This window comes from Rhynchophorus ferrugineus, unplaced genomic scaffold (genome assembly GCF_030347505.1).
Source record: "Rhynchophorus ferrugineus isolate W39M unplaced genomic scaffold, kcgeb_rfMv2 rfM4, whole genome shotgun sequence".
Classification (NCBI taxonomy): domain Eukaryota; kingdom Metazoa; phylum Arthropoda; class Insecta; order Coleoptera; family Curculionidae; genus Rhynchophorus; species Rhynchophorus ferrugineus.
Genome location: NW_027472583.1, coordinates 2,664,429 through 2,691,090, shown reverse-complemented (window position 1 = coordinate 2,691,090; position 26,662 = coordinate 2,664,429). Strand labels below are relative to the sequence as shown.

At 33.8% G+C, this 26,662-nt stretch overlaps 1 protein-coding gene across 3 annotated transcripts in view; it reads right to left on the bottom strand.

The window, feature by feature from the left end:
• Positions 1-26,459, bottom strand: part of ash1 (histone-lysine N-methyltransferase ash1) — a 28,982-nt gene extending 2,523 nt beyond the window's left edge. Inside the window, exons 1-18 of one of the 3 annotated variants that reach the window (XM_076403465.1) lie at positions 26,130-26,459; positions 24,708-24,912; positions 23,627-24,649; positions 5,556-5,732; positions 4,960-5,476; positions 3,838-4,850; positions 3,297-3,719; positions 3,058-3,247; positions 2,799-2,955; positions 2,580-2,740; positions 2,327-2,525; positions 2,035-2,241; positions 1,766-1,977; positions 1,475-1,707; positions 1,267-1,420; positions 975-1,213; positions 470-704; positions 88-267 (exon numbers count right to left, since the gene is read on the bottom strand). In XM_076403465.1, coding sequence (XP_076259580.1) covers positions 88-267; positions 470-704; positions 975-1,213; positions 1,267-1,420; positions 1,475-1,707; positions 1,766-1,977; positions 2,035-2,241; positions 2,327-2,525; positions 2,580-2,740; positions 2,799-2,955; positions 3,058-3,247; positions 3,297-3,719; positions 3,838-4,850; positions 4,960-5,476; positions 5,556-5,732; positions 23,627-24,649; positions 24,708-24,911 — 5,524 coding nt within the window. In that variant the 5' untranslated portion in view covers position 24,912; positions 26,130-26,459. Of the gene's footprint in view, positions 1-87; positions 268-469; positions 705-974; positions 1,214-1,266; positions 1,421-1,474; positions 1,708-1,765; positions 1,978-2,034; positions 2,242-2,326; positions 2,526-2,579; positions 2,741-2,798; positions 2,956-3,057; positions 3,248-3,296; positions 3,720-3,837; positions 4,851-4,959; positions 5,477-5,555; positions 5,733-20,421; positions 20,746-23,626; positions 24,650-24,707; positions 24,913-26,129 lie in introns of those variants that run through there. The other 2 variants (XM_076403466.1, XM_076403467.1) reach the window with 2 other exon arrangements.
• Between the last annotated feature and the right edge of the window lie 203 nt (positions 26,460-26,662).

The window sequence follows — 26,662 nt, the reverse complement described above, 5'->3', positions numbered from 1 at the left end:
GGAACTTTCGACTGAAGTTGACTATCGACTGTTTCCCAATGCTAGTTCTAGGTAAAGACCAAATAATATCTTAATAATGTCGCTTACCTATAAATAACTTGTTCATGTCCCCATCAAATGTCTCTGGATTTTTATAAACTCCAGTCGCGATATTTTGTTCAATAGTGGTTATGTCAATAGGATCAGTGACACGTTGGTAGAAATCGGGAAACTTTCTCTTGGATGGTAATTGCATTAAATTAGTACTAAGTATTTGGTTTTTGTCATCTAGAAGAAAATTAAAACTAGATTTTAAAAAATTTAACTTATTTCAATTAGAACTTGAAATTATCGAAACTATAAATCTGATAGAACATGATATACAATAACTCTGCAAAAAATAACAATAAATCTCTGTAACATTAATATATATCAAATTAATTTGTTAATTTTAATAGATACCAGTTAAAGGTTTTTTTGGGGAACTTACCGGTAGCGGCTTTGATAGAGGCTAAAATGTCTTTGAGAATTGTGGCTAGCTTAATAGTCTTGGTTAGTTCAGGGTCATCTTCAGCTTGCGCGATACGTCTCGTCTTCATATTCCGCGGTTTTTGAAGGGCATTCAACTGGTTCATGAAAGCGCTCGTATCAGTCGGAGTGGCTGCTTGTTGTCGTGAGGCTGTGCCTGATGATAAGCTCTGGGACCGATCCCTTACCTTACGCACCTATAAAAATTGTTTAAATGAAGAGAAGAATAATGTAAGACCGATAAATGGTAATTTCTGTTTATAAAAATGGTAAACGGCCGTCGATCATCGATTAATGTCCCAAATTGATATGTATAAATTCGCTTTGAGAAACTTGAAAAAAAAAATTCATATGCAGAATGGGAGCTCTCCAACTCTGTCGACCTGAAGATCTGCTTGGCTATCATCAATCCACTAACGCCATTCCAATACAGAAGCCAATTTAATATATTCATAAAAGACACTCACCTTTGTTAAGTTTCTCAACAAGAAACAATGATGCTGCAGGATGAAACACTTTTGCTGATGGCTCATAGGTTTCACCTGTATTTGCGGAATGATCTGTTGAGGTGGTGCCGGATTGTTGGGTACGCTATCTTTAGCAGCGTTCGGCTTCTTTTTTGCTTCAGTTTTTCGAGGTCTGCCGACTCTGCCAGGATTTTTGGTTACCGTATCCGGAAGTTGACGTATCCGTTGACTCTTACCACCTATAATAAATTCTTTAGCTTATAATACAGAGTAAAGAAAGCAAAAACTGTACCTATAACACCGCGACAATTAGCGCTTCCGCATTTGCATTCCTGCCCTTCGGCTGGATCAAATAACGAGAAGTTGTAGTCATAGGTGATTTCTTCATAAGGCTCTATATCTCTTAAAGCAAATAACGCCATCCTGAACTGCCCATTAACACTCCACTATAAATGAACGTTATGATATAATTGTCTTAATTTTTCAAAAAAAAACCACACCTTTTGCATTTCACAATTTGGCTGGCAGGAATGATTGACAAATCGACCATCGCCTCCCATGCGATGACCATCAATTACCAAACCGCCATCCAGGTGTAGACAATAATGATGAGTATCATTAACATATATAGTATTCATCCTTTCTTTGAATTCCTGGTCAGAAACCACTTCCCCTACATACTCTAAAATGAACTCCGCTTGTTTAATGGGTTCCTTAGTTCTCACACCCCAACCTATGAAAAATTATAGTAATTAGTTATCTAAAATTATAATTAATTGTATGGGACTGACCTTTGTTTTCAGTCATGAATTTTTCAATACCCTGTGCCCATTCATGTCTTTGTATCTTTTGGTTGTTACACCGGTGGGTAGCTGGACATTCGGCCAGTACTAACCGGTTAATACAGTCATCGTCGCAATTTGACGATGGTTTACAATTGCATGGTTGAGGTTCACAGGCCCCGCCATTGCTTTTGACGTTGTAAACGTTAGTGCGAATTTTTCTGAGAACATGGTTGAAATTATTTAATCTGAATTTTCGAATGGTGATCAAAACTTACTTGTAATTCCACGAAGGTACCACATCTCTTCCTACTAGCTGTGAATGTATGTGCTGCCACCAAAGATCGTACGGTAGTTGGAAATCTACCTTTCGACATCGTAAGTATTTGCCACAATGATATGGAGGAGGTAGAAGCCCATACGGGTGATCTTCGGGATTATAGACGAGATTCCTAGATGATTTATTGATTTCTTGTCGTTTGGATCTATAAAATTGAGAGCTCTCATTTGATGAATTCGTGGAAAGATGTATATGGAATTTAATAATAACGTATTTCCTCATGTACTTACTCATCTTCTTTGTAGTAGTCAGAAAACAATCCAGCGACTAAGTACTTCTTCCTATTCCTAGGGGCCTTTTTGCTTTTCTTGTGATATTCATCTCCTGACGCACTGGTGCTATCTCTTAACCTATTTTCTACTGACGGTTCAACGCTACTGGCTGGAGAGTCTTCTCTTTTTCTCCTCTTTGGATATATGTTGGTTTCAGCTAAAATAAATTAATTAAAGTCTGCTGTCGTAAAGAAACATCGCTGGCATTTACCAGGTTTGCTCTTCAGATCTTTACATCTCTTCCTTTTGTTTTGATCTAGTCTTGATTTGAGTCGTTCAATTGAAGATTCCAACGGCGACTTGGAATCTGCTTCAGCATCCGACTTCTTACTTCTAGTTTCAGATAAGCTTTCATTTATGCTATCACTACGACTAAAATTGATAACCAATTGGTATAATTACGGAAAATAGTTGAAAAACGAAATTCTACCTGCTACTATCTTCTAAATCGAAATATGTCCGTTCGTCTTGCGGTAGACTTTCACATTCACTCATCAGATCATCTGGGGGAGATTTGTCATCAAGTGTAGTTAAATCAGTGAATGAACTATGGTTACTCCTTTGCATAAATTTCGTATATTCCTCTCCTAAAATATTTATCAATAGTTTTTATACTATAAACAATTATTAGTTTTGTAGAAGTTTTAGGAGTATCTTAAATTTAAAGTGGATAATTTTTTAAAACAAACCTTCCTTAGGCACCCTATCACAAATCAATGACGAAGTCTTATCAATTTCTTCAGAGGGCATGTGTTCTTCGAAAGCTAGAATTCGTTTTTTCTTCTTCTTCACAGTTGGAAAACCAGTCCTGTTGAAGGCTCGTCTTTTTCGAACTTTCTTTTTCGTACATTCTGGAGATATATGAATATTCTTTTCTGTCTGAAATCACATAAAATTTAGTATTTTTCAGTATTTTAATTTACACTACTACCTGCAAAACATTAGAAGATTCTTTTTTAATTTCAATCTCTCTGAAATCCTTGGAGGCTTTTCTTCCATCTTCTGCATTTCCATTGACTGTTTTTGTGCTCTGCAAGGTTCTTTTCATTTTCAGTTCATTGATGAAAGCCTCAACTGAAATTTTTGGCTTTGCCTTATCACATTTTTCTTCCAGATTCACGCAGACAGCCTCTGTTTTGATTTGAGAGATATTTTCTGTTCCAGAATGGCCGTTTTCTGAACTGCTGTTTAAATTTTCTAGCCTGTGACGTTTTTTCGGAGTCGTTGTGGGCACCAGCTTATCGTCCTGACTCTTTTCATCCTTCTGGGATTGTTTTTTGTCGACAATTTTGTGGATACATGCTTTAATAGCTTCTGCGATATGGGAAGGGTCCTTTTCAATCTTCTCGGTCTGCAAGTGTGGATAAAACTGGTTAACTGCTGATGCTTTTTTGGGTGAGCAAGTTTCATCAAAAAGTCTGCACAAATAGCCATTAAATTACTGGCAAGAAGAATGTTTTAGTACTTACTTTGACTTCATAATCATTATTGTTGATGTGACTTTTGATGACTGGAACATACTTGGGGGTGATCTTGCTTTCTTTAACCTTTTCCTTCTTCTCGATTTTCGGCTTGGTATCCTTGGGTTCACTTTTTATTTCTTCACTTACTTCAGGTACTTTATCTGCTACATCTTCCACTTCTGTTTTTTGATTCTCACTGCTGTTGCTCACCAAATGGTAGTGGCGCTTTTTTAAAGGCAACCGCTGCTCATTGGAGTTATTTACCTTATTCACCATTGTGTTGACGTTCTGCTTTTTTTTCTTTTTCTCCATATGGTCAGTTGTTCTACGTTTTTTTGTCACCTTCTTTAATGGTTTTTGCTCGGGTACATTTTCTTTGGGTAATTTAGTTGCAATCACACAGGATCGCATGAATTCGCCAATTAATTTTTCAATTTCTTGATTGATTTTGGGATCGCAGGACACTGCCGGCTTCAAAATTTTAATTTTTCGTTTCTTGTGTTTGTGCTTATGTTTAGAATGCAATATCTTCGGTACCTTCAACGTGATGCTTTTGTTTTTTAAATTCGCTTGTCTGACGCTGTTACTATTTGGCGATCCCGTTTTCGTCTTAATCTTTGTCTTGACGTTGCCGGCAGACTTGTCGATCACACGTCCATCTGGGGCTTCCGTTTTGTGTTTGGGCGGTCTGCCCGGCCGTCTGGTGATAGGCGGTCTACCTGCTTTCCTTCTCGGAGGATATAAAACCCTGTCCAGATTAGCGTGACGTACTCGATCCGATGAACTGTGGTGAGTTGGCGCCGATTCTCTTAATTTTTCTTGCGACGTACTACGGCTAGTATGTGATGGCTTTTCCTTTTCCTGTTTAGTTACTTTCGAATTAGTTTTAGGTTCTACAACCGTTGGAGATTTCTTTTTGATATCATCTTTGCTCGGAGACACCGATGCTGATTTCGGCTTAATGTTAGGCGTCAAGAACGGCTCTGGGCTCGATACATGATCCGGACTATTTTGAATCCCTAGAAATTAATACAAAACATAATAATCATACCAGTTTGTCTCCAAATGTTAAAACAATTACAGTGGAAAAATATGACGACAGCTGTTAATGTTTTCAATATTATTTACCTGAGTCAGGGCTAACATTAGGCCCACCACAGAAATCCTGCACATGTTTACTATTCCTATTATCCATTACTTTTGCTACCTCATCCTCTATTTTCTCCTTCTGTCTTCCTCTTCCCGCCCCTTTCTTTGGTCTTCCTGGTCTACCCCTTCTCTTCCTGGTTACGATATCCCCGACGGTTTCGTTTTTCACTTGACTGTCGTCGTTCTTGCTTACTGCCGGTGATGAGTTCGAAATACCATTGCTAGAAGCGCTGTTACTATTCGTTCCTTTCGTTTGTCCTAAGCTAGAGTCAGTTACAGAGTTACCGTTAAGATTTGCCGCCGTAGGTGTGGTGAGAAGGGGATTACTGGCTACAAACTGCTGTAGTAAACTGTTGGCGAAGAGAGTTTGGGGGTTAGGAAGCTGGTGACCCTCGCCATCACTCGAGGATTCGGTAGTGCGTTGAATCAAGGAATTGATTGCCTGTTGAGGAAGTTCCATGTCGGAACCCGACATGTCACCATTTGTAGGAGAGTCCTATAAGTAAAATGCATTTGATTGTAGTTTTCGTGACATTCACAAGAAACTACAGGTTATTGATATTAAAAATATTTACCTTGGCGTTTTTATCGAAATCGTTAAAGTCGTTACATTCGTTCTGATCTGGCAGTATGGCGGCCAAATCCTCTTGGCGTATTTCTTGGAGGCTGCACGATGATGCCAAGAGGTCGTCCGATGAATCCGACTCAGATGTTGAATATGTGGAGCTTCGGGATAAAGGTAATGATGCCATCTAAAAAAATAAAAAAAGGTTTAAAAATTAAAACTGTTACACAGTAATAACAAACATTTTTACATAATATTAAGTAATTAGCAGATATATTGATTCATGTTTTTTGAAGTATTATCTTTGGATTACCATAATGGGGTAGATTTTTCATAATTTAGTTAGTAAAATTGATTCCGGATATCCACTAAAGCATTTTTTTTAATGAATTATTAACAGCGAAGGAAAATTTATCATGAAATTCTGAAATCATTTAATTGCCACCTATTTGGAAGTTTGTGAATGTCTTTGAATGTTTTTTAACGTTTCCGAACTCTCAATTTAACAGTGTTAACATGTTTAACTCTGATTATTTAGATCCACAGTAGATTTTTTGTTGTTATTGATAAGAGGCCGGAAGTTCTACAAACGCTGAATCACAGAAGCATAAAGGTGGAAAAATGCCATCGCGCCAAATGGAAAATATTAATTGGTGTATAAAGTTTGATTTCACGCTACAAAATGGGAATTATTTCGGATCAATTTAATCTATATATGCGTAATTGATATATCGGGAAATACGCAATCTCGTTAGATTCAATCTAAGAAAAATTAAAGTGAAAAGTCTTAAGTGAAACTTTAGTTTAATTGATTGAAAACAATTAATTCTTTAATTAAATATCAGAGTTGTCATAATATATTTTTTTACTACCTACAGTATATTCCAATGTCATTAATATAATATATATGATTATAATAAAACGGTTACAATCTTACTGATTTCCAAAATCTTAGGGTCGGATATTATCAACCACTAATATAATAAAGGCTAAAGTCTCAGATAAATCGAAACTCTCAAATATCTGTATTTTGGAGTGAAATAAACGAAAACCATGTTAAATTGTTCTAGAATTTATTATTTTTAATATACATCCCAAATTTTCCTAAATATATCGTAAATGACAGTAAAAATATTGAAAACGACAAAAAAAGCAAAATTTCACGATCAAAACATAGATAAACTGATTATATTATTCGATTCAACGTAAAATTCTTTATATTCCTGTAATTTTCATTTGAACTTGCAATTCTTTCAATGAAAATGAAAAGAAAAAAATGAAAATAGCAAAAATTTTCACTATATATTTATACGACTCTTACATAAAAACGAAATTTTTAAAATATGTGTATTTTGGAGTGAAATAAACGAAAAACCCTGTTAGATGTGTGTATAAAGCACAAAAAATGTAGAAATTTTTACAGACTAAATGTGTACAGTATGCCAGGTGGTCAATACAACAATAAAATATATTTTCAAAAATATTATTCCATATAAATTTAAAACCATATTATAATAAATATTTGCTACAATTACATTGTGTTAAAATACTTTTAAATTTTTTTTTTCAAAATATATTAAACATTCTTTTAACTCAAAACAAACATCTCGAAAAGCTCTCAAAAAACTTTATTTGGAGAATTTCATTTTCGGTTCGAGTAATAATTAAAAATAATAAAATGTTATCCTAAGTGTGTGTATCAAACGTTACATATTCGTGCTTCAACCGTTAAACTGTACACAAACCTTATCTAACGTAACGGTCATCGGGCTTAAGTCCCCCAACATAGAACAATCACTATTCGCCTTCATTTTCACTATTTAGTTAGACCCGCGACAACTTTCCGAGATTTTTACGCATAATAACCAGCGTACGTTGTTACGGGACTTGGGGCTAATGGGGAAAATGCGCGGGAAAACACGCACTTCCACAATTGCACTGGAGAAAACCGACAATCACGCGACTAAAGCAGACGGGAATGAATTTTTCACAACATGACATGACATCAGAGGGCGCCGTACCCGTGTGTCGCAAGCAACTGAGGGGTGAACTGCGCGTATGTTGTGACTTGAACGAGCGGAAAAAGGGTGAGGTCAGGCCGGTGTGCACCAGTAGCGTCTCAAGGGAGGTTTTTATGTTTCACTAAACATAACATTTCTTGCTTCGGGTCACGAAGCCTTGTATTAGGTTTAAACTAGCGTTGGGAACTGTCGACTGACAATAGTAGAAACAGTCGATAGTAAAAAAACTAGCAACTGAAAATAGTAATTACTATTTCAGTCAAACGTCATCTGTTTTTCTATTAGTGATAACAGGCGAAGATGTAGGAATTCCTTCCCGTACTAATTTTGAGAGAGGAAAAGATGGAGATAATTGTTTGATTCTCTTTGCTGAACAGATCTGTTAATTTTAAATTGGTAAGTGGAAGTGTGAAAAAAGGAACAGAATAATGATCTCAAATAATGATTAAATATCGTATTTTAATATTTGGAAAGTAACAATAACATAATATAATGAATTAATTGGTATATTTCTATTTCATTCCAATTTCTATTATATTTATATAATTTCTATTTCGAATTTTCTTATTCCTTATAACAGTTTCATTTTGAATGATGTTTTTTTATGTTTCATATATTTGCCTTGATTGTAAAGAGGAATGGAGTAAAAACTACTAAATATTTGTATTGTATTTTTTCAATCAATCTTTATCAAATATTTAACCATCGCACCCTTTTTAAATACAATAATAATTTTATTTATCGTTAATAAGGAGTATTTTATGATTATTTAATGTTGCTATTGGTTGAAACGCGAAAGAAAGAAGTTTTAACATTCCAAAAGCTTGAACTGGCATAGAGACTTAGAAAATCGGAAAAGTCAATAAAAAAAGACCAACTAGTTCCCAAGATAACATAAATGCTGTCAACATTATCTTTCTATAAAAGAACCAAAATGCTGTTTTTTTACCTTATTACATATGTAAAATATATTGTTATTTACTATAATACTACAAACAAAACATAAAACCATATTTATTACATATAAATCTATGTAAGCATAAATTCACACACTACTTATTCTCTATTATTCACACATTATTTTCAAGATCGTTGCTAGGACGGCACGTTAAAAAAATGTTAAAAATCAATGGAATGATAGTAGTAGGTTCGAAAATAGTAACTGAAAATACACGACTGAAAAAGTCGATAGTAAAAAATAGTCAATAGTCGTTTTCAGTCGATAGTTCCCAACGCTAGTTTAAACTGTTAAACAGTAAAATGAAAATAATTTCGAAAACTGGGACTTATGTCAAGTTAACTTTGCTACATTGGGTGAATCATAAAATGTTGTTGCAAAAAAATTAATTACATTAAAACATTTTTCTCTCCACAATCGATGAATGTTTGTGAATCGTGTTTGACCATTCGTTCTCAACCTAATGACATAATTGCTTGTTTAAATCCATGTAATAAAGCTATAAATAGGTCCGCTGAATACAGCTGTGACATTTTAATTACGAGTTTATTCAACAATGTGACTGATTTTTAAAAAAATATAAGATAGGATTCAATATCATAAAATATTGTGTATTGTATCGGATGGCATGTTATTGTGTCGTTACACAAAATACCGTAGAAATCAATTAAAATAAAATAAAAAATGTCAAATATGTTTTGACAAGGAACATTCACGAATTCACGAATAAATAACAGCGTTCACATTGTTCTTAATTCACTACTATCAACAAATACAACAAAAATAACAACACAGCAAAGAAAAACACTACGAAACTTACACGTTGGCAATGAAAACGTTAAAAAAAAACAAGAAACAATTCAAAATAACGGAAATAATTCACGAAGTCTAAACGGAACCATGCGACATGTAAATAGTACCGTTCGGAACGACAATTCATTGGCCACTATCCGAAGTGACGCGGGAGATATTTGGTTGTGATGACAAAAAAAAAACACAAATGAACATCTGGGCTTAATATCAAACATTAAATATTTATTGACTTTTTTAGACTTATGTATATAGTTTGTCGTGTCTGTGTATAAATATATAGGAATAACTTAAATTAAGAGAAAAAACGTGGATAAAACATTTAATAATAATCTCTCCGGACGTAATAAATGGTTTTAATACCATTTTAATTAATATATCTCATCAAAATATTTTGAATTAAAAAAAGTAAGCACTTTCTATTAGGTAAAAAATGTCTAAATATATTTCCACAATGTAATTTTCAGTTGAGGGAAGCCTTACTTCTATTTAAAATAGTGACATTATATCATGTTGAAATCAATAACATTTCTATTGCCTATTAAGCAAGCAATTACTTAATGTTCAATATATGATAATTTAACATAAAGGGTTAATTATTGGATAAAGAAGTAAGTTAAATAAAAAACATCTTAAGCACTTTTAAGAACCCTGCGTGATTGTGATTGATTTGAAGTAACACACCAGGTGATCTTAATTTTATGAAATATTTGCTGCGTTATAAAAGATGAAATATTAAAATGGCGTAGAATTTTAGTATTACTGCTGATGAACAGGTCTATTTAATAAAACAGCTAATAAATGCCATACAAAGTTAGTGACGTCAGTACGTTGCAATGTTGCCGCATTAACTAAGAATTATAGTTTACAACGTTTAATTATTAATAATTATTAATACTAATATTTTGAAGAATTGTGTAGACGTTTGACAACAAGGTCGACCAGTACCAACACAAATCGAATTTTATAGACTAATTCGGTTACATGTTCCTACGTTAAGTAGGGTAAAATGAGAGGGAAAAATTTGCTCCGAATTTAAAATGAAATTTTACATTTTAACAAACTGTATTTGACAATATATTCCATGTCACCTATGACGTGCATTGGCTGTTTTATTGGAAATATTATATTTTATCTGTTATTATTTATTAAGCCCGGTAAAACCATTGCAATTGATTGTTTAACTGAATACGGTAAAACCAAAGCAATAAATAAAATTACCATAATAACAATAGTCAAGAATAATTTTCATTAATAATTAATTACATCAAGAAAATGTTGACTATTTAAGAATTATCATTATAATTTAAAGATAAACAAACTTTGCTACAAATGTCTAAATTATTGTTACGAGAGATATTATGTCGAAAGCAAGCCTGAAACAATAAAATGCACAATGCACGTTAACAATAGCATAAAATGTCAAATTATTTCGTTAGTTTTTCACCGAGCTATAACTTACTATCGTTGCATGATCGATTGATTCGAATTATCTGACCTCGATTTACCCGTAGTAAATTACGCTCTGGTGAAAATGTTAAGCGCGAAGTATTTTTCTTAAATAGAATGTTGTAAACTGGAGTTGGACGGCGGCCAAACGTTCTCTCTGTGCATCGTGAGAGCTATAGAATGTCGTCCGTACGTTCGGAAACGAACACGGAGGAAATGCCCGAAACAGTTGTTGATTATGTAAAATTCAACTCGTTCCGTAAATTCATTGTGTGCGTGGTATTTTTAACGAGTTTTCTTTCTTTGTAATTTTGGAAATATTAAAATGTTACGAACATAAAATAAATACATTAAAAATGTACAAAAACAAATTATCACGATTAAATGCTATCCCAACGGATTCCATCGCATTACAATCATAGTTTTGAAAATCAAGGTTTCAGGAATAGGTATTTTGAATGTCGCTAAAAAACTCGGTTGCTCTTGCCCATTTTTATATAGACTTGCCTATAGAGCACCATGAAAGATATAATATAAAACTCATAACTGGCATTAAATTATTTTCAGATTTTATTAATTGTATTAGGCCTATAAATTAGTTTTAAAGGATAAAAAAATTATTTAATGTATTTTATTCGAAGTATTGTCCATCGATAGTTGTTATTTTTTCCCAACATTCAGGCAAATTACGGATTTTATCTCGAAAGAACGACGTATCTCTTCAGGTTATCTATGAATCAATCCATTTTTGGGTATCTTCACAAGTTAAGGGCTGCTCAGACAGGGCACGACTCATACATTCCCATTTTAATGTTTTCAAGTATGTTTTCACAGGTTTTGCAACATGTGGTCGAGCGCTGTCATGCTGAAGGATAAACGTTGTTGTGTATTTGCTGGTATTTCTCGAATTGTAGTCGATAGCGATACCAATTGATGGGTAATGCCTTCAAATTCTCGTCTTCACTTTTTTTACATTCCCAGATTTTTGCTGTTTGTCTTCGCAGTCATGGTCTTCAAAATCACCACTTTTAAAACGTCGAAACCAGTATTTACATGTTGAAATCGATGAAGCATGGTCGCCATAAGCGATTTACTCAGCACAAATTCAGACATTTTCAAGGCGCTGAAACACTTATTTTGTTCACACTTTGACGAAATGACACATACTAAAAAGTGAAGCCTGTAAAGTGTAAGGCTTCAACATGAAGTTGATTGACAATTGTATCTGATGTGATTTAATACACAGTAACACCATGTGTTCTAAATTCTTTCAAATTACACTAAGATACATAGAATATAGGATATATAAATAAATACGTTTTGACAGTTTCATTTATACAAATTAGTACAAGTAATATTTATATTTAATATTTTAGGGTTTTTCGAAAAAGTGTGGTGCTGCTCAGACCATGATTCTTCAGTTAGAAAAAGTGGTAGTCGGAAGGAACAATGTCTGGTGAATGCGGCAGATGGGAGAGGATGCATTGTTTCTTTGTCGATAAAGGCAGTTTGTTTTCAGCGTTTGACATTCTTTGTGATCCTTGTTCGTTCTTGCAGAGTGCAATTTACCGGTTAAGGTGGGGAACCCTAGGGATGGGTCAAGGGTGTTTATTAATTTGTGGACAAGATAATTTGAGAAAAATATGAAGGGCTTTCTTTATTATCAAACGATATAACGCTGCAAATTGTACATATTATAGAGAGAAAAACATTCGATTACTGACCAGATGCATAGAATAACAGATGTAATTGAAAAAGCTTATGAAGGTAAAAAGGCATGTCTTGTTATAAGCTACACAAAATTTTACCGAAACAATACCCTGAGCTAGTGAAATCTTACATTACAGTCAGAATGTTTATAGTCAAATATGAATAAGCCTACTCTACAATACCAGAAGCTAAAGCAGGTGTACCACAAGGAAGTGTACTGGGATCAATTCTTTACTAACTCTACACGTATGATGTATTAAAAATGGAAAATATCACGATGGCTGCATTTGCTGATGATATTGTGATTTTTGCTGTCGTTTCACTAAAATCGCCATTACGATGTGATTTCTAAAAACAACGGATGTGTATCATCTGTAGATTTCTTCCGATCTCAGAATTAAAACAAAATTGCAAATGGAGCTTACTTGCTAATATGTTCATATTGATATACCAAAGCAATTTCAATTATATTAATTATTATAGTTAAATATATTACTGTAAATCCTTTTCTTTTAATTTTTAATAAAATTGCATTTTTAAAATAATCCATCTTTTACCAATTTTCAATATTCCATATATTTTAACTAACATGAGTAAAATTATATGACCTAATTGTTAATTTTAAATCAATAATCGTCTTAAAAAGTATTTCATTCCAAATATATTTTCTTTAATGGTTATTGCTTTTTACTAACAATGGGTCAACAAGTTTTTTACCCTTTTTATTGGAAAGTGACAAAAACCCTCTAAAAGCCGAGAGGGTATACTCGGAAGACCAGCTGAACGGATACCAAAACTTTCTAAGAAGGCCCATTATCGATTACCCATAAACAGTAAAAAAAAACTCATTTTTTAAAACTGTCGTAGCACTGACAGTTTCGTAATTCTCGTAAATTTAGCAGACTTTCATTGTAGGGGAAAAATAAAAATAATGCTAGAAAGATCGAATATTTCGCATTTTGCAAAAATATGAATGGTGCAAGACCGAGGCGATTTCTTCGAATTCTGAAAAAACCAGAATCGAAACACTCTGCGTCATACTCCGAAATTAAAATAACCACTTTTAATCGACCTATGAGCGGCAGCGAACATGCTCCAAGATTCCAATAGCTTGAAACATATTTTAAATACTACGAAATGATGGTATAATCTTTAAAAAATGTAAGAATTCCGGAAAGTTAACATATATGACTGGTAAAATGTATATCTTTGTGTTTGAATATGATTTAATCAATATCTTTCAAATTAACTCACGTTATGCAGAATTCTCAGAAAATTTATTACATATTTCATTCATAATACACAATAATAAACTTAATTTTGGAATTCTAACGCCTTGTGTCGACATAAAAACCATTTCTAAAACTTTGTTAACGATAATTACATATATCATAAACATTATTTGTAAACACACCAAAAACATTATATTGATTTCCTTCCGAACATTCTACTTTAAGTATAATTCGAAATCCGAAGAAACAATCTGTAAAAATTAGTTTATACACTTAATAGTTAAAAAACAATATACATCAAACTAATATAAAAATAGGGAAACTAATATAAGAATAAATTAATAAATACTTTCTGCGAAATGTCAAAATCCCCGTTATTTTTTGAACACATCTCGTATGTTTCAACGTTATCTAAACAGGAATCAAGCAGTTGAACAACGGTAGCAATAATATTTTCATTGCATTTTAATAACAAATATTCCAGCAGTTCTGGAAAAAGAACAAAAACTTCGACCTGTGCAAATGCAGATGCTATTATTTATAAAAGCCATAAAAATAAAACCAATTGGAAATAAGTTTCAATTAAGAAGGCTTCAAATATATTTCCACGTCAAAATTGTGTTAATGTAGTAATTAAAGTTTTCAGTTTTAATTTTTATCAATTAGGTCCGTTTGGAATACTTCTAGCAAACCTAAAATAGCCATTATACTATGTTTTTAATGAGATGACACAGTGTGATAGAAATGCTAGTGTTAAGTATTTCGAAAGAGTGACACCCCAATGGACCAATAGCAGTGTTGCCAATACTAATTTATTAAATTCCTCAATAATCCAAATTTAGGAGAAAAATTTCAATCAAAATCAAATCGCTCGGTAATGTCCGGCGTACTGTAATATAAAATTCTAGGCATATTCTGTAGAAATCTGCACTAGCAACTATACTGTCTTCAGCTTTTCATTCAGCATACATTTCGTTTAATTCCAGAAAACGTGTTAAATTGCCGAAATCAGTGTTTAAAATATCAGTACAGGACTATGGATATTATATTTACGATGAGATTCCCCTCAGATTGGGCAATTCTCCAGAAGTTGACAACGTCGGATAACAGTGAATACTAAAAAGTTTACATTGGACACACTACTGCCATATTCGCATTTTATGACGTTGTGACCAGAAACAAAGCGCCACCTGTTATCCAATTTATCGATATTATTGAACAAAGTGAGGTTATGCAACGACAAAAACCAGAGCCGTCTAGGCGTGGACGACAGCACCCAGCAGTATTCTCGCTAAACAAACAAGTCTACAGCGAAAACAAGAAGACAAACAAACGGTCGACGCGCGCTTTTTTCTCGTCCCCGCGATTGAGAGCCGGCGAAGGTGAATTAGCCACGAATACATACACACATGCACACGCTCATAAATCGTATAGCTATCGGGAGAAGGATTCTGTTTAAATTAAATATTTCAAACAGCGCGCGTATTCTGCATGCCAGAAATAATTGCCGACACAATAGACAGACCGTTTAGAATTCAGATTGGTTACGAGGTGACAAGAGTTCCGTCGCCTTCGGAATAACAATGCGTTCGCTTCAGATGTCTGTAATGGATCTTGCGAGTGTAGCAAGGTTGTCATATTTCTATTTAAACCAGTAATAAATACTAAGTGTTTTATAAAACAAATTTGCCAGGTTCTACCGGAAAGTTATTACTATTTTTTTTCATAAAAAAACTGTCATTTAGGTTAATTAGTATTATATACTACATATTTTGCCGATCTTTCAAAAAATGTATGGATGCCATCCCTAAAAAACTGTTTGTCCTTTGAGCAAATCGATTTTCTAACATCTTCGAAATTGGCGAAGTGTTGCCCTGCAAGAGCGTGTTCCATTGATGCGAAAAGTTGATAGTCGGGCGGGGCAGGATCTGGAGATTACGGCGGATGTGATAATATGTCCCATCCAAGTACTTTCAACACTTCCTTGGCCGGTTTTACTTTATGTGATATCGTGCTGTAAAAACATTTTACCGTGTCTTCGGACCATTCCTTACGTTTTTCGATCAAATCATAGTTCAAATTGATCAATTGATGTCGGTAGCGAACACTATGAAATCTCTAACCAACTGTTGAGTTCGTAATACACCATGCCGCTCTGGTCCCACCAAACCCAGAGCATCGTCTTGCGACCAAAACGATTTGACCTTGGAGTCGATCGGCCGGCTTAGCCAGGTGATCTTGCAATTATCAAAAATAAATTTGACATAAGAAATAAATTAACGACGTGATTTTCTTCATGTCATTTATATATTATAATCATATGAAATGCTGATTGGCCATTGGGCAGATTGATGAATCGCTAAGAGTAATAATTAAAAAAATACCTTATCTTTTATACGAATATAAGGAATATTTCACGGTCAAAATAACCAATTTAAGTACAGTTTTTTAAACATACAGCTTATTCATCAGAACTAAAACTGCTTGATTTGTAGCTCTTCGCCTACCTCGAGCAATGTTTAAAATAAGTGTGTTCAGGTTGAGGCTGAGAGAAAGGTGATTGAAAAAAAGATATTTTGACAACCATATGAATCAACTGAACTGCGCAAAAGATATAAAAATGGACAATGTTAAATCCTATATAAAAGATCAACGTTGATACCTTTTGTTTGACATTTGACGAGTGATTATTCATTGAATATTGAATTCGAGATAATATTATTTTGATAACCCTCAATCAATATCTACAAAGATGACTTATCTACTAAACTGATGTGTAAACTATGTAAAGCCCGTCAAATAAAACTGCTGATGCAAATCATTAAAATGAAGTCAAAACGTTGCAATGATGGCGCATAAACTTAAGAATTTTGGTTTACATCATTTGCCGGTTTATAACCACCACCACAGTATCACTAATATTTTAAAGAATCTTGCGTACATTTGGCAACAGGGTCGACCAATACTAGTACAAATTGAATGTTAAAGACTGATTCGGTTACATGTTCCCACGCATTAGGTAGCGTTCTGTCTCTTTAATAAGTGTAAAATGAGAAGAAAAACGAATTTTATATTTTTACAAACTGCATTTGGTGTAATATATTCGACGTCATCTCTGTTATTGGAAAAAATATCCGTATTACACAAACTAAAACAAGCAGACAAAATAATATCATAATTGTGAACCCCTTGATGATGTTTTAAATTGATCTATTTATATATCGAATTGTTGGAAGTGATTAAAGACCAGACCATTCTTCGTCCAATTATTATTTATATTTGTATTTGACTTTTTGAACAAAAAATCATTGTCTTTTATCGCGTAGTCACTACTTTTAGAGCTTAGAGCAAAAGAGAGCATTATTTGAAATCAGATTAGTTCTTTTACATTGATCGATTTGGATTTAACCACCGACAGACCAAAGATTTCAGCTCGTATAAGAGAAACATATTGCAACAACAAAAATGAACACACAAAAAACTCAAATAACAGACAACAGATTCTCGTCTCGGACAAAGGAGAAGAAAAAAACACCACGCGTACAACTCGACGTTACAAAATCGAGCCGGATCGTTGACCCACCGCACGCCGGCCAGTTCCTCAAAGACATCGGTGACTTTTTCCCCGTCCTCCATCTTGGCCGGCGATCAATTCCCTCTCGATCAGCGGGGCCCAGGTCATCGATATCGTCCAAGGTTCGTCCGCCAAATAATAATACCCGAAAAAAAAAACCGCGCTAGCCGCTGACCGACGATTGGCGAGAAACCCGCGCGTGGATCCAACCAAGATAAACGAGCCGAAGAAGAAGGAAAGGAAAAGAACACAAACGAAGGAGAAAAAAACAACAGCCGTTTACGTAACCGGCGTTGTAAGCCCGTCAGAAATGGATATCACGAGCATCGCGCGGAATCTGGTTTTCAAAATAGTTTTAATGGCGTTCGGTACGAATGGCAATGAGACCCGGTGCGTATTCGGCGTATGGATTTATTGAGATTCACGAAATCGGTGGGAGCGCGATCAAAACACAAACGGCACCGTGTTCACCTGAAATTAGAAAATATAATTCCGTGGGCGTTTCGGAATCGTTAAAAAATCGACTACACGACGTGTATGAGAATTGCAAAAATAACATACTAGTTTTGCCGGCGAATTAACCGACCTTTGATCGGGTTTTAAACAGGTTTTATTCGAAATTAATCTACTTTTGAAGATACGCATCATCGTCGGATTGAAAGTATTAATTAAACACTGTTTTGTTTCCATTTTATTTCGATTTACTGGGTACGACTACGGTTGCCAACTATATATACTTCATACAACTATCAAGAAAATCATCAAATATTCTATTTCCAATACCTACTATGACATACCAAATAGACATGCGAATAATTAAGAAATATATAGAATAGATTTAATTTTTTTGAGTTTGTCATTTTGATTTCAATCTGTGTACAGACAGGTATTTCAAAAGTGACAAGATGCTAATGAAAAGAGTAAAGAAAACAAAAGTTGATGAAAAAAAGTAAAAGAATAACATTTGATGAGGTGTTGTAAATCATAATATTCTTAAATAATTCATTGCCGATATATTGTTCTTCATGCTAGAAATAAAAAAAAATCCGAATAAGTGGTGGGCAAAGGCCACTGTAAAACATAAATTAAATTTTGAAGACACCGTGTTAAAGAATGAAATATTTCAAATTGTTACTTGGTAAATATTTAAAAAATGTTTAATTGTATTTACCTTTTTAGAAATACACCTGAAAAAAGATAGGATGTACACAGTAGATAGGATGGCTGAATAATATGGCCACAGAGCATAACGTCTTCCTCCCTATCACTGCATATTTAATCACCTCAAATTGCTATGGTATGCAGGTCGAGAAAGATATACAGGCAAGAACTGTTTGGATATAAGGAAAGGATTGTCTACAATAACACCCTTAGCTTTGGATGAACTTTATCAGACACACAGAAAAAGAAATTGACAAATGGTGGAATTGTGAACTATTGTTAGTTTGTAAATTAACAGCTTAGTTATTGACTTGAATAGTCGCTCAGAACGTGACAGTGAGAGAATGAAACTTTCCCAATGTGGTATTATGATTTAATGTTAATGTTAGTTAATCTAGTTTGAGTCCTTCGATAAAATATGCATTAGATGTACTGTAATGTTAAAATAAATTATATTTTATAATATTTTTGTTTCATTACTTTATTTATATTAGAATGTTGTTTAATATCAAAGCTAAAATAAACTGAAATAGGTAAAATGTCAAAAGTTTCCAAAACTTAACTCTTTAAGAATATGCCTTGCCCTTAAGAGGGGTTTTAAGAATGTACATTCTTTTCGGAGATATAGTGAAGCGGTATCTAAAACTGAAACTTTCAAAACGCTTTTTCTCGACATGATACCTGAATACATCTATTGTACCGATTTACTTAAAATGTGGTGTGAATCTTCTCTATACGTTCTTCTGTCATATTATTTTTCGCCAAATTACGGCTGTTCGAAAAAACGAGATTTTTTTACAATATCTTTTTACAAACTTTTGTTATAGAATACCCCTTAATATATACTTGGTAACCCTAAGTACAGTTGAAAATCGATTGCAAAACAAACTGACAACGCTGTTATTCAAATTTTTTTTATTTAACGCGGTTTATGAAAAACATTATTTATTCAAGGACACATTCCAAGGATATACGTGCGTAGAGGACGTGCTTGTTATCATTAAAATTCAGTAAATCCTTTCGATATGATTTCGCGTTTATTTTCAAAAGTAATAGCAAAACCGAAATGCTTTCTTAATATTGAGTTAATTTTTATTCTGCTCTACATCGTTAAACTTCAAGCAGCAGTTCATGGCTTTAAAAATCGAATTGATTTTTCGGATGACAGTTTGAGAACGCGTATTTGCTGTAATTTGATAATGTATTTTTTTATAAAACATGTTTACAAAAATTGGTTACTTCGGTTTATTTTTATTTAAAACGTTTTAAGAAAAGCATTCCTTATTCAAGGACACATTTCAAGGACATACATGTGCAAGGGACCTGTTTGTTACCATTAAAATCCAGGAAGGATTCAGGTGGATTCAATTTAACAACTTCACACTAGGTTAGCAAGAAATCCACTGTTCTGTTTCTACGTTTAATACTTATGTTAGTTTAGGGTTAATCTTCGAAATAAAAAACAAAACTGAAATAGGCCTTTTAACAATGAAAATAAATTTTTCCTTATACTTTTATAAAACATGTTTATTTAACACGTTTTGACATATTTCATGAACATACATGTGTAAAGATCCCGTTTGTTACCATTAAAATCCAGTAAGGATTCATATGGATTGGAGAACTTCACATTATGTTTGCAAGATAAACACCTTTTGATTCCACGTGCTGTAACTATGTTTGCAGCAGTTAGCTTAGGGTTAATTTCAAAAAGTAACATTACTGTTTGCTTTACATCATTAAACTTGAAGCGGTCCTTGACTCAATATCTGGTTTAACAAGTAACATTTAGATTTTATGAAAACCGAATGTAGTTGATACGTTTTGACGCGACTCGACCAGGAAAAAATTGGCGGGAAACAATACGTAATTAAGCATTAGCTGATTTTTCATTGCGGCGTTTATAAGAAATGTTGACGGGAACCGATAGTAATCCGCTATATATACAAAAGAGGATCCACCTGATAATAAACGGCGTTATCTCCAAACCCCTCATCTTCGAAGTCCTCGCCGACGTCGAACACGCGACCCTGAACTCCGAACTGATCAGCTGATCGACCGTTCTGGTAGCTCTTCACTAAATCACTGACATACTCCCAAAGGCCCTGCTCGTACGCGCCCCCGTTACCGTTCTCCGGCCAGTTCTGGTTCGTTTTTTGCACCATGTCGTCCGCACAAAGACGAAGAACCACCGCACACCGTACACGAACGCGACGTCGGGGGTTGTTCCGTTCGTAATCCACCGTGAATCATCTGCAATGCCCGCCGGTTCACCACCACCGCAACGTCGGTCTATACGACACAGCGGCGCTAGCGCGTTCAGTGGTTCGACCGCGACAAAACAAACGCTGGAAAGCAACCGGATTTGTAATAAATAATTATAGCGATGTTTGGCGTCGGATTCTCGTCGATTTCGTTTCAAGGACGAGGGCGGTGTTATTTATAAACCGGCGAGCGACAATGAAAGCGACTCCTTTTCGCTCGCGGCCACGGTGGTGGCGTTACGCGGGCCGCGAACCGATGCCACCATTACGCAGCGTGTAGTCTACAATCTCTAACGTCGCTTAGCGTCAATGCTGGACTCGGAGAACAGTCTTCTGGTTACCAATATTAAATAAAAATAAGCGATTCAGATAAGTCTAACACGAATTAAGCCTAATAATCATTACAGCATTAAAGATTTCGGGTTTATTGATTACTACTACTCTATTTATAATCACGAAGAACGACTTCACGATTTCAATTATCTTATGTCAGAAATAAGCTAAAAAACCAAATATTTATTCAGATTCATACGCACTAACTTTCATTTCTTCGAACTGATTTACCATTCATTATAATTTTAATTATTTTTCCTCATCAAATAATGCATCATATTAAATTATCATTATATTAAGTTTTCGGCTTTACCACCGAGTTGTACTACTTAATGTTGATGATGAATAATTATTTAGACATTGAATGACATGTTCTTAATCAGAACATTTTTCCTTCTTAAATTTTGTATTTTTTTAATCAAATAATGATTCATATTAGTTCAACATGATATCAACTTTAATATTTATAATCATGAACAACTTTTAAAAAATTGAATGATAAATATTTATTAACTGTGTTCGATGATCTAATTTCAGAAATGTCCTAACGAATTTGATATTCCTTCAGACTTCAATTAAATACCAACTTCAATTTATGATCAATCCCAATATTTTTTTGGGTTTCTGGGGTTAGAGCACATCAATTTATCAATTAATTGGTTTACTGATTCTTCATGTTATTCGAAACCAACATTGTTCCAATTTTCAAGACCTATGCATTCAGATATTTTTCAAAAACTATTGTTCGAATTATCGTGCGTTGTAATAAAATTAAGAAGAGTAGAAAGTAGGAACTGATACTCGTTTAAAGATTATAAAGATTACCACACCACAGGTTTTAACATATCTAATTATAATCGTCTAGAATGAGTACAATAGAATATCTTATTATACAAACTACTAATATCTTTCTTTGTATTCAATATATGGTCATTCCAATCATGTTCATATCTCAAGGTTCTACGTTCTTTGAAACAATTAGCTATGTAGCAAGTACTATTGTCTCAGTTAAACAATTATTAATGTTTTATAAAAGATCCATTTCTATATGCGTTACGTGGAACCTCTTCTCAAAATTTAGTTTTTTTTTCAGATTACTACAAACTTCAACACATAAAATAAGGCAGGATATTTTACTAAAAGGAGTTAACTAAGAATATGACATCAATTAAAGTTCAGATTTTAAGATCTACTACAGAGTTCTTTATATTATATATAAAATCATCAGTGGTAGGAATGATATGAATTTTGATAAATATTTAGTAACAGAAATAAATATAATTATCTAAAACATATTTCTTACAGATTCAGTATTCTTTAAAAATTCTGCGAGACTCTTGAAAGTGTAGATAATTTAAATTAAAACATTATCATCATTATAATATCAATATTACATCATTATATTATCAATAAATGAACTGAAAATATAATTCTTAGTATTGAATAATTGGACTCATGTGAATATATGTAAGTCAATATTTTTTGAAACGAGCTATATAAGAAGTATTTTATTTCCTTGATGAACGGTTAAAAAAACCGTAGTAATGATTTTGTCAGATCAGTATAGATAGAGCAAAGAATATTGTATTGAACAATTGTATCCATTATTCAAGATGCTGCATTCTTTAAAAACTATTAGCTACATTAAAATTAATATTGATATAATAATAATAAATCTATGATGTAAGTACTCTTGTCTTGATTAAAAATGTTAATGTATTAATAATTGTTTTCGCATAGATAGAACTATACAGCAAATAATGTTGTTTTGATCAAAAACGTATTAATATAATGCATAATATGCACTACATTACACATTACATGGATTAAGACTTCAGACATTACTGAATAAATTAAAAATATGGTATTTTGTATTCGAATCAATATATGATATAATGGCCATATTCCAAAAGTTTTGCATTTTTTAAATACAATTAACGATATGTAAAAAATGATAAAAAATAGTCTCTCTTGATCATCATCAAATCTTATATAAGATAGAGTATTTACAAGAAAATAGAGTTGAAAAAAAAGACACGGAGAAATTATAGTCTTACCATTTTTATGATTATGACTAATATTTTTATGATTGTATGTAAGAATTACCGGTTGAACAAAAAATAAGGCATGTCCAATAACCTTTCACTACAAAATAGTCTTACATAATAAATTATCAGTCCCATAGCAAGTATTATTCTCTTAATCAAAAAAATATTAATGTATCATATAATATACATCTTTGTATGCTTCCCATAGAGCTTAGACTTAAAATTCAAATGGTTCAATAGACTAATAATGTGAATAAATCTAGAAAGAATATATAACTCGCAGTGGTTGAACGATATTCTCTTAAAATTCTTAGTAAAAAAATTCGTTCCTTCTGTTATAATCTTATTTGAATATTTATCAATGCCAAATAGCTAAGGCCAAATACTAACGACAATAAAACAAAAACGTTAAAAATGACATCATACTGCGGCGTGTACTTCAAAACAAACCGGTTATTCAACTTCTTCACTTGGGATATCTAATACGGCATATTTTACCTATCAAGTATTTTAACACTCACCTTCTTGCTTCGCCTCTTCACCCGCATCTTTTTCTTCGCAGTCTTGGAGTCCGCTGACTTAGCAGTCTTTTCAGTGGGCTTTTCCTTTTCTTTCGAGCATACATTTTCCTTGTCCTTGCCAGCGGTGTTGTCACTTTCGCCGGGAGTGTTTTGTACACGTTTACTGTGAGATGAAGCCGCGCCATCCTTGTTCTCCTTTGAAGTGGTCAGGCGGGTTTTTATTGAAGCTGTACTATCCTTGCTTCGGTCTCGAGATCCATCTTTACTGCGCCGAGGTCTCAAAGATTGTTCTTTGTTGCTCGACGTTGACGCATTGTTACTCCTTAACTTGCATAAAGTCGAGTTTTCTTTGACGCTGGTGTTGCTGGTTAATTTAGGTTTGGATGCGAGACTCGGATCTTTCGACACACTCTCCCGCTCCTTGCTGGCGGAGGCTCTAGTTTTTGCTGCAGGAGCTGGACTTTCCTTTTCCCTCTTCTTGGTATCTTTTGGATTATCTTTCGTCGGTGCATCCTTGTATGGTGCCACGGTAGTGGTAAGAGCTGTCTTCCCTTTAATAGGAGTGGGATTTGTCTTTGTGTTCTCCTGGTTAGCGCTGACGCGGCACGTGACGACAGCGCGCTCCGCTAACCTCAGTCTTGTGACAGGCACTGGTTTCTTCGCTTGCACCGATGCGCTCGGTTTATGACTCACTCCAATCCCATCACCGGTCGCTTCCTTAGCATCACTGTCCGAATCACTATCTGAATCGCTGGAACAGTCCGAACTGCTGCTACTGCTACTTTTCTTTCTGCTCTTCGTCGCTTTGCTACCCTCCGGGGGCGCTTTTTTTACGACATTCACGGGACTGCTGGTACTCTTTCGTACCGTGGCTATTGTCATTCGCAGTTCGTTAGTCTGCGAACTGGTGACTGAAAATTCCGGGCTTGGGCTACGCGATGACGATTCGGATGATGAGGAGCTCTCGCTGTCGGAACTCTCACTATGCGAACACGACTGGGAACCATCGCTTCCCTCAGAATTCTGTAAATATACAAGGTATTGTACTTTCGGGTGAATCCAAGAGCGGATATATACTTACGCTAGAATCCGCTTCGGAATCTTCGCTATCTGATTCGGATTCAGACACGTGAGGCGGTTGGTTAAGGTCGGAAGGTCCCGAATTTAGAACGCCAATGTCCACTGTGGAAGGTAATTCGGACTCTTCGGGCTCATCTTCAGGTTGATGGACGACGGATGACCATCCAGTGAATAATTCTGTCGTGGTGCCGTCATTAGTTGCCATTCTGCATTTATATAAGTTGATTAGAAGAAGAGTTCATGTTTACAAAATTTAAGTATTTATAAAATTAAAAAATATAAATATATAATTTATTACGGTTAACTTTTTCTGACATCTTTATAATACATTTAATTAAACCAAATATCTCTCCAATACACATATAAACATTGCCATTCATCGATACCGAATTTAATAAACATCCCAAATTATATTGCTTCATATTTTATTACAAAATACTATTCTTTGTTAAGATAAATATACCTTTTTTCAATATAGGTCTTATTAGAAATATTTCTAATAATCACTTATTATATAAATTTTGCTATTATTATGCTAGTCATTGAATAAAAATAGTATTTAAGATGTTACACTTTCTTGCATATTCTTTTGCCTTTAGCTTCAAATTCCTTTATTTACTGTAATTTCTTATGACGTATAGATTAGACTATTATATCTATTCAATAATATTGTTTCATATTAATAAATGCACATAATATTTAAATTGCTATAAAAATCATTTACTACCAGACTCATACATTATTATTGCTATTTGATTATAATGCCCATTATATTAAAAAACAAGCAGTACTTACTTACATTGCCCAAATAACTATTTAACAAGATTAACAAAAATATCAAATATGAAGAAATAGGAAATATACGACACTTTTAATAAGAAATAATTTAGAAAATATATGTGACAACCAGATATAACCTATTTTTTTACACATTGCGTAAGGAACTGGACACAAATAAAAAAGTTAATAATGTCCTGATTTTTTAAACTTTATATTAACTTTTGTACGATCTTCTCTGTATATTGTCTATTTGACATCTGTTGGAAGTTAATGTGATTAACAAGACTTTCTAACGATTTTCGAACATGAGCAGGTGTTGAATACGTTAAAAAGAGTCCGGATATTACGACGTATTAAACCTCTTTGCCTCTACCAGCGTGAGAAAGTGGAGCAAATGTCTCCTGACAATCATCGGTATTTGTTTTGGTGTTATTTTTATAATGTGGATATGTTGTCATTGACATAACTTGTCTAGATTGAACAGAAAAATAAATATAGAATCTAATCGGTCGTCAAGTAAAGTTTAAAATTGGCGCTAAAACAGAAAAAGCAACAATGAAGCGCCATGTTGTACCAGCCTTTCGGAAAACTCTTATAGTTGTTAAGGATAGTTCGATGTAGTCTAAAATCAATTAGTACTTACATGTTATGGTAGGGTGAACATTTTAAAATAAAATACACATTAGAAACTTAACGAACTAAAGTAAAAGAAGTCTATTTCCATGTTTATGTCAATTGTGTAAACAAAATGGCCTCCAGCTGATGCAGTAACACATTTTAATAATTTTACGCCTTGGGAAACGAGAACGACACATTTCCGTGGTCGCGACACATTCCCGAACAGCCCGGTTGGCGATACGTAATTTTATCCTCGATAGTTGTTCATTATTTTTGGATTTTTTAATTCGAGATGGGACAGTTGCGCAACTATACGCCACCAACTGGAAACTAGAACGTTTAGGCGTTGCCATGTTGTGGGTTTTGATATTTAACCGTATAACTAACGGTAATTCTACAAATATATTGCTAATTTATTTAATAATTAATGAGCCAACCTTATCGTTTTAGAACCTTATCGTTTTATATAGTTAAGTTTTTTTTGATAAAGTACTAAATAAAATAATATATAAATTAACATATTTTTTGTTACAGGACACTATAAATAAGGCCTTTTGT